This window comes from Chrysochloris asiatica, unplaced genomic scaffold (genome assembly GCF_000296735.1).
Source record: "Chrysochloris asiatica unplaced genomic scaffold, ChrAsi1.0 scaffold00003, whole genome shotgun sequence".
Taxonomy (NCBI): domain Eukaryota; kingdom Metazoa; phylum Chordata; class Mammalia; order Afrosoricida; family Chrysochloridae; genus Chrysochloris; species Chrysochloris asiatica.
The window spans coordinates 6,782,609-6,791,276 of NW_006408521.1; the positions used below are offsets into that span (position 1 = coordinate 6,782,609).

The 8,668-nt window shown below is 36.8% G+C and overlaps 1 protein-coding gene across 3 annotated transcripts in view; it reads left to right on the top strand.

The window, feature by feature from the left end:
• Positions 1–8,668, top strand: part of PCDH15 (protocadherin-related 15) — a 1,066,306-nt gene that overhangs the window by 969,884 nt on the left and 87,754 nt on the right. For all 3 annotated transcript variants that reach the window (XM_006831105.1, XM_006831106.1, XM_006831104.1), the window contains one exon: positions 7,177–7,392. In XM_006831105.1, the coding sequence (XP_006831168.1) occupies positions 7,177–7,392 (216 nt within the window). The remainder of the gene's footprint in view (positions 1–7,176; positions 7,393–8,668) is intronic.

Consider the following 8,668-nt stretch of genomic DNA (forward strand, 5'->3'; position numbering starts at 1 on the left):
TCCTCACCACTGGACCAATAAACAACATTCTTATCAATGGAAAAAAGATTGACGTTGTCAAGGACTTCATTCTTCTTGGATCAACTATCAACATTCAGGGAAACAGCAGTCAAGAAATCGAACGACATACTGCTTTAGGCAAATCTGCTGCACAAGACCTTTTCAAAGTGTTGAAGAGCATAGATGTCAGCTTGAGGACTAAGGTGCGCCTGACCCAAGCCATGGTATTTTCAATAACCTCATAGGCATGTGAAAACTGGACAGTGAATAAGGAAGATCATAGAAGAACTGATGCTTTTGAGTTATGATGTTGGAGGCAAATATTGAAAGTGCCGTGGGCTGCCAAAAGGACCAGTAGATCCGTTTTGGAAGAAGTGCAGCCAGAGTGCTCCTTGGAGCCCAAGATGGCCAAACTTTGTCTCTCGTAATTTGAACATATTGGCAGTAGGAACCAGTCTCTGGAGAAGGATATCATGTTTGGTAAGGGGGAGGGTTAGGGAAAAAGAGGAAGACCACCAATGAGATGGATTGACCAAGTGGCAGCGTCGATGGACTCAAGCGTGGCAACAATAGTGAGGTTGACCCAGGATCAGGCAATGTTTCGTTCTGCTGTGCATAAGGTCACTATGAGTCAGTACTGACTTGATGGCACCAAACGACAACAACAACATGTGTATATACATGTGTGTGTATATATGTGTATGTATATGTGTGTATGTATGTAAATATATGTGCATATGTGTAGGTGTGTCTGTAAATGTATATGTGTGTGTGTGCATATGTGTGTATATATATGTATATGTGTGTACATACATATACATATATACACAAAAATATAGGAGTCCTGATATGGAACTGTGGGTTAATGTGCTGGACTGCAAAGACCATTTGAACTGCAAGGTTGATGGTTCAAGTTCACCAATTGCTCCTTGGAAACTCTCTACAGGGTCACTATGGGTTGGAACTGACTCAACAACACTGACCAACAACAATATGTGTATATTTGTTGTTGTTAAGTGCCGTAGAGTCGTTCCGACCCATAGTGACCCTGTACAGGGTTTCCGAGGGTGTAAATCTTTACGGGAGTAGAAAGCCTCATTTTTCTCCCGTGGAGCGGCTGGTAGTTTCGAACCGCTGACCTTAAGGTTCACAGCCCGATTCGTAACCACTACGCTACCAGAACTCCTTATATATAGTGTTGTTAATTGCCGTGTAGTTGGTTGTGACCCATACCCACCCATTATAGAGTTTCTGAGGAGTGTCTGGCGAGCTTGAACTGCCAAACTTTAGGTTCAAACCAACCTGGCAGTCAAGCACACTAACCAACACTGCTGCACAGGACTTTGTGTTTATATATGTGAATATATGTGTGTATGTGTGTGTATGTATAAACACACACACATATATGTCTTGGTGTGTTGCTGTGGGTTAATGTGCTGGACATACATATGTGTGTGCACATTCATATATGTATACACATATATGTACATGTGTGTACACACACATATACACAGACACACACACACCAGCTACAAGATGGAATGGATTGGCACAGTGGCAGCATCAGTAGGCTCAAGCGTGGCAACAATTGTGAGGTTGGCCCAGGATCATGCAGTGTTTCATTTTTAATTAAACCGTTACTTCATTTTTATAAATTTGCTTCAAATATGCCTTGAAAACTCACTTTTAAAAAGGTAAATATTATTGAATTACAGTTAATTAATGCCACACCAAACTTTTATATTAAATGGGTATCTATTTCTGGAAAATTGTTTTTCTTTGATTGCTGATTTGTTTAGTTTAGTTTTAAAACACTTTAATCTGCTAAAATGAAGTACAGACTTTTTAGTAATGTATTTAAAATAAATTATGAATATTGGAAAATAAAATAAATTGCTTATTGAAATTAAAAGTGAACAAATAAGAACTTGATAAAATTTAATATACCAAGAAATCTAGTATGATTTTACTTCAACCATTTCCTCTTTTCCAAATGTGATCAAATTTGTTACATGGGATTTATTTAAATCATGAAGATTTAGAATCCCATAACACACAGTTGAGTACAATAAAACATAAAAATCCTTCCCCTGTAGCATGCACCCCAAATTTTGAACTTCTGGTCTACTAAATAGTGAGAAAATAATTTGTTTGTTAAAGTTTCTTTCCCTCAAGACCTCCCCTCAAAAAGTTGAAATAAAACAGGATGTTTTGTAATGTTATCAATATAATGTTTAAATATAGATGTGACTAAGCAAATTATGTTAGAAATCAGGAATAGCGGTTAGTTTTTGTTCCTGAATGCCCTCTTCCATAATCATTCAGTGACGTTTTGTTTCTTGAAATTGGCACTAGATACATATATGTATGTGTATATTGTACACATTTTTATCAAGCTGCATACTTATGATAAGTGTACCATTTCTACGTGTTTCCTATACCTAAATAAAGTTTACATTAACAGCAAAAAATTTATTCAATGAAAAATTACTATGTCAATCAGAGGTTAATAGCTAGTCTTCAACCAAATTCTTGACTAGTTAGTAGTAGTAGAAATTTCCTAAATAGGTAGCAAATGATTAAAAACCGATGGTACTCACAGAAGTTTAAGCTGTACTGGAGGCATTAGTGAAAAACAAGGCTTCAGGAATTTATGAACTACAAATTGTAATCTTTCAACAAATTGATGCAGTCCTAGAGGTGCTCACTCATGAATTACAGGAAGTTTGGGAAACAGCTACCTGGCCATCTGATTGGAAAAGATCAATATTTGTCCAATCCCAAAGAGAGGAAGAAGAAGAAGTCATTGAACAATACCTTTAATATCAAATGCAAGTAAAATTTGTCTGAAATTTTTCAGTAAATGGATGCAACAAGTATGTTGACAGGGAACTACCAGAAATTCAAGGCAAAGGTAGAAGAGAATGCAGAAGTTAGGGATATCATTGCTGATGGTAAATGGATTGTGACTGAAAGAAAGCAAAGAATACATACCAGAAAGATATTTGTGCTTTTTTGAGTATGTAAAGGCTATAGACTCTGTGGCAGATAAAAACAAAAGAAAACCTTATGGATAAAATTGTGAAGAATAGGTATTCCAGACACTTAATTATGCTCTTGAAGAACTTGTACACAAACCATGAAGCAGTTGTTCTAAAAAAGCAAGGAGACACTTACTGAATAATTTAAAATCAGGAAAGGATGTAAATCAGGGCTGTATCCTTTTACCATAATTATTGAATCTGTAGGGTGAACAAATAATCTGAGATTCTTGATTTATATCAAGATTTATATCATGAAGAAGAACATGGCTTCGGGATGGAAGAAGACTAGTCAACAACATGCATGTGCAAATAATACAACCTTGCTTGCTGAAAGGAAAGAGAACTTAAAATTCTCACTGATAAAGATCAAAGATGGCAGATTTCAGTGTGGAATGTACCTAACCATTGTTAAGTGCTATCAAGTAGGTTCTGACTCATAGCAATCCTATATCGGGTTTCCAAGGACTGGCTGGTAGGTTTGAACCATTGTCCTTGTGGTTAATAATGCTTATCCCTATAACTCAAATATATGAGTTATAGGGATAAGCAATATTAACCACAAGGACAATGGTTCAAACCTACAAAAAGGAGCTCTGGTAGCGTAGTGGTTACGAATCGGGCTGCGAACCTTAAGGTCAGCGGTTCGAAACTACCAGCTGCTCCGCGGGAGAAAGATGAGGCTTTCTACTCCCGTAAAGATTTACACCCTCGGAAACCCTGTACAGGGTCGCTGTGGGTCGGAACCGACTCGATGGCACATAACAACAACAACAATAACTCAAAATCAACCTGATGGCACCTAAAAAAAACAGTAACAAGTGTATTAAAAAAGTCTTTGATTATTTAATTCAAACTCTGATTTTATTTCTTATTTTATCTAATGCTCTTACTGAGTGAGTGCCATCGAATTAGTTCCGACTCATACTGGCTGGTAACTTTGAACCACTGACCTTATGGCTCAAACTCTTCTTGCTGTCAAGGGCTTATCCTATGTCTCCATTGGTAGATTAATGAAATTATGTTTTCAAACTTAGAGAAATCTTGATAACTAGGTGTTTCGTTTTGTGTCTTTCTCTTTAAGTCAGATTGTGTTCAGATATTAATATCTATTTACCGTTCCTCTATTATCAAATCTGTGTTCTATAAACATCTAAAGATATTATCAAGTAGCTGGTACTTGTCCTTTCTAAAGCTGAGAATTTTAACTGCTTAAGAAATTAGTGAAATATATTATCCTGAGTTGAAAATTCTGGTTTGCTAAGGTTAAATTATCCTGTCTAGATAAATAATAAGGTTATTGTGATACTTGTAATTACATGGTTATGAACATATATAGGCTTTGGAGTTGGAGATTCAAGCTCAGGTATACCTTAAATCAAAATTTACAATTATTGATATTATTAGGGTCTTGACCTAACAAGTAATTTTGAGTATTTAAATTTAATTAAGATGAAGTAAAATTAAATATTAAGGTCCTCAGTAATATTAGCTCTTATTTTAAGAATTCAATAAACTTGTCATTATATGTCATTGTATTACAGTATATATGTTGTTGTTAAGTGCGGTCGAGTCATTCCTGACTCGCATATATAGGGTTTCCAAGGAGCAGCTGCTGAGCTTGAACTACTGACCTTGCATTTCAAATGAATTTGCAATCTGATACATTAGCCCACAGTGCCACAGAGCATTTCTATTATTAGAGAAAGGTACATTTGACAGCACTAATCTATATAATTTGAACATGTTGCAGAATTGAATTACTTAATATGGCTTTTCTAGTGATAGTTTTATAACTGCTCCTAATGATTGTGTGAGCCATGCAAATAGTTTTTGAGACTACCATGAGGATTACAATCCCAGTTGGTTTAAAATAAGCCATCTCCGAAATAAGGATGGTGGACCTCAACTATTAGGAAGAAAATAAGAGCCAGGAATGGAGTGTGTCCTTTATACCCCAAGATCCCCACACTGACCCTCTTTGCTCCAGGAGACAGAGCTGTGATGCTAAAGGCACCACGAAGGAGTGGCTGTAGCAGAACCAAGAGCCAGTGCCCAGGACAGAGCAGAAGATTTCCTGATCCAGGGATAGATTAAAGCCCAGTGCTTTGGAGCAGGGGGTTCCCTTGTGAAGTGGGCTGCCCTTAGGCAGTTAGCTGCAGCACAAAAGGAACTTTGTAAGATAATTTAAGGGTGGTTAAGAACAACAAGGATAGCAGTTCAAACCCACCAGCTGCTCGTCAGAAATGCTACACAGGGTCATTATGAGCCCAAACTGACTCGTTGGCACCTAAAAGCAACCACAAGGACTCCTGGTGTGCAGCTGTAGGATTAGCAGCACTGGACTGTGAACCACAAGTTCAGCAGTTGAAACCTACCAGCTGATCCTTGGAAACCCTATACAGGGTTACTATGAGTTGGAAGCAACTCGACAGCTGTTAACAAGAGGCTAAGGTCCAGAGATGGGCATACAACAAGCAAACATAGTTGATAAGAAGAGCTGCTGACTAAAATAACTGTATCCTGAGCTTTTATGATTCTGATTTATAATTTGTTAGGACTCCTGGTGTGGCACTATAGGATTGTTGCTGGACTGTGGACCACAAAGTTGCCAGTTCAAACCCACTAGCTGCTCATTGGAAACCCTATACAAGGTCTCAATGAGTCAGAACAGACTTGACAGCACTTAACAACAACAATTTCCCTCATAGAGTCCTTCAGTTGTGTTGTACGATAAGTGCTGGACAACAAAATTGGTTTGAACCACAAGGATGACAGTTCAAACTCATGTGCCACTCCTCAGAAACCCTATACAGTGTCACTATGTTGTTGTGAAGTGCAGTTATAAATACCAGTAGAGAGTGTCTTAGAAGAGATGTTATTGTCAGAATTGGTTAAAGGGCAGAAGCATGTTGGACCTCTACCTCATAGGAATTGGCCTTGGGCTGATGGCTGATTCTCCTTCACCCTGTTAAAATCAGAAGAGGTCAAACACCCGCTACAACCTTTTTACATAGTAATACATTGCTCAAAGACATCTTGATTTTTTTGTGTAATAAAATTATTTTTGCCAGAGTATTACCATTACAGTGGCAAATAGTTAGTATTTCATGAAAGGTGTTTCATAATAATAATAGTGTAAATAATAAGGTGCTAACCTTAACAATTAGCAGCCTAGTGTGTAACCTACAGAGCCGCACCAAGACTCCAAGGTGCATATTTCAGTGATAGTTCGTATTATCAGTGTGGCACTGTGGGATAATGCACTGGACTGCAAAGGTGGATTGAATTGTAAGGCTGGAGGTTCAAATTCACCAGCCATTCCTGAGAAATCCTATTCAGGGTTGCTACAAGTCGGAACTGACTCAATGGCACTTAACAACAAAATTCTTCCAAATATTTTGGTAAGATATAATTAATTATCAAAATAGTACTGAAAATTTTCCATCAATGGGAAGTCATTTAAAGATTTAACAGATTTATTTAAAGAAAAAGAAAATATCAAAAAATCAAGCAACTAGTTGCCTCTGTTTAATTCTAAACAGTAAGAAAATTTATCATACAAAGCTTAAGTTCTGGTCAGCAGAAAAAAAAATCTGGTTAGTCAGGATGATTGGTAAAGGAAATCAAGTAAGTATGCATATCTAATTTTATTGCAACAACTTATCTTTTATATTTCAAAAATATATATTTATAACTGAATTTTGATTTATTGCCATTTGAGATATTTTAGTTAATTACTGTTTTATGCATTAGGAAATATGTTGGAACAAGAACAAAACTGTGATCTATATTATTATGATAGAAAATGGTTAGGAATCAACTAGTACTAGGCTTAAACCAATTTGGTTCTCAGCAGAGAGTCAAATAATAATGCCAGTAAAAACAATTGATTCATTTACTGTATTTATGTCTTTCACATCAGAATTCAATAGTCATTATGAATCTAATACAAACCATTATATTCTTTGGACATATGATTATAAATCTATAAAATGATACTCAGAAAAATAAACTTTTATGAAAACAGTATTACTGCATAAGAAACACCAGTTTTATTTTACAAAGTAAAAGTATTCCTTTAATATTATTTTTCTTGCTTATTTGTATTCTTTTTTGTTTTGTTTTCTCCTAGGCTACTGATGTAGATACTGGCAACTATAGTGCTATGGCCTACAGACTCATAATACCACCAATTAAAGAGGGAAAAGAAGGATTTGTGGTGGAAACATATACAGGACTTGTCAAAACTGCTATGCTCTTCCATAATATGAGGAGGGCCTACTTCAAATTTCAAGTCATTGCAACTGATGACTGTGGGAAAGGACTAAGTAGCAAAGCAGATGTACTTGTAAGTAGAGAAAACTTCAGATATCATTGTTTCAACTCAATAGAAAGTACTGATTTATTGTAAACGTGTTTCAAAAGCATAAATGTGATTAATTTTAATCCGGGAATTAATAACTATAGTTTATAATAGGTACATATAGGTGTTTGGTTTTTTCCTTTATTACTGTGAATTGAATGATGGTTTACAGAGATCATTGGTTTTGCATTCAAAAAGATCATACACTTTGTTTCCTTGCCATTATTTCAGTATCTTCCATGCAACAACATCTGTCCTATTTCTTCCCTGTGGTTGCACAGGTACAAATATCCTCCCTCTATCTCCTACATATCTGTGGGATGTATAAATACATATTTATCTATGTGCATGTACACACACACACATATACATACATACACATATGTATATATATTTGTTGTTATTATTAAATGCCACAGTGTTGGTTTCAACCCATAGCAACCATGTATAGGGTTTCAAGGAGTGGCAGGTGAGCTTTATGAACTGCTGACATTATATAACCCACAACGCCACACCATCACTCTTCCTTCCATAGCAATTCATCCTGTTACTCTGTCCATGTGTCCATACAAAGAACACTATTGTTCCAAGGTTGTGCATATATTATGATTTATCTCTCTCACATACCTTTCTGTGTCTTTGCATGTCTCCATCACTCTGCCAATATCCCTCTTCCTGTATATTGCCTTCGCCCTACCTTGTATACTGCCCTATGTATCACCCTTCTTAACATGTGCCTAGTACACATTGGAGACCAGGATGGCCAAACTACATTTCTCATACTTTGGACATGTTATCAGGAAGGACCAGTCACTGGAGAAGGACATCATGTTTGGTAAAGGAGTCTCAGTCCAGCTAAAACTCTTTCATGGGTGGTCTCGAGAGAGAGTGCTTGGATAAGAAGCAGGCAAGGGTCAGCAAACTGATTGCAAGTGACCAAGTTTATTGAGAGCAAGAGGTTTTTATAGAGCAATTCCTGCAAGTCAGCTTTGTTCTGCATAGTTACAAGTTTATCTTTTACTGTGAGCCAGGCAACCTTGAGAAAGCTGCTTTTCCCTGCAAGAGTAACTTCTGCTGTGAGTCATGAGAAAAGGGAAAGTTACTTTTCCTGTGTTGAATAAGCAGGCTTTGTTTGGATATTATAAGCAGACTTTGTCTGGCTGTATTCAAACTCTAAGCTTTATGAAGCCGGTAAGCCTTCTGGCTCCCAACATCTCCCCCATCTTTATTTTATAAAGATGCGGACGCTGCCTGTCTTAGG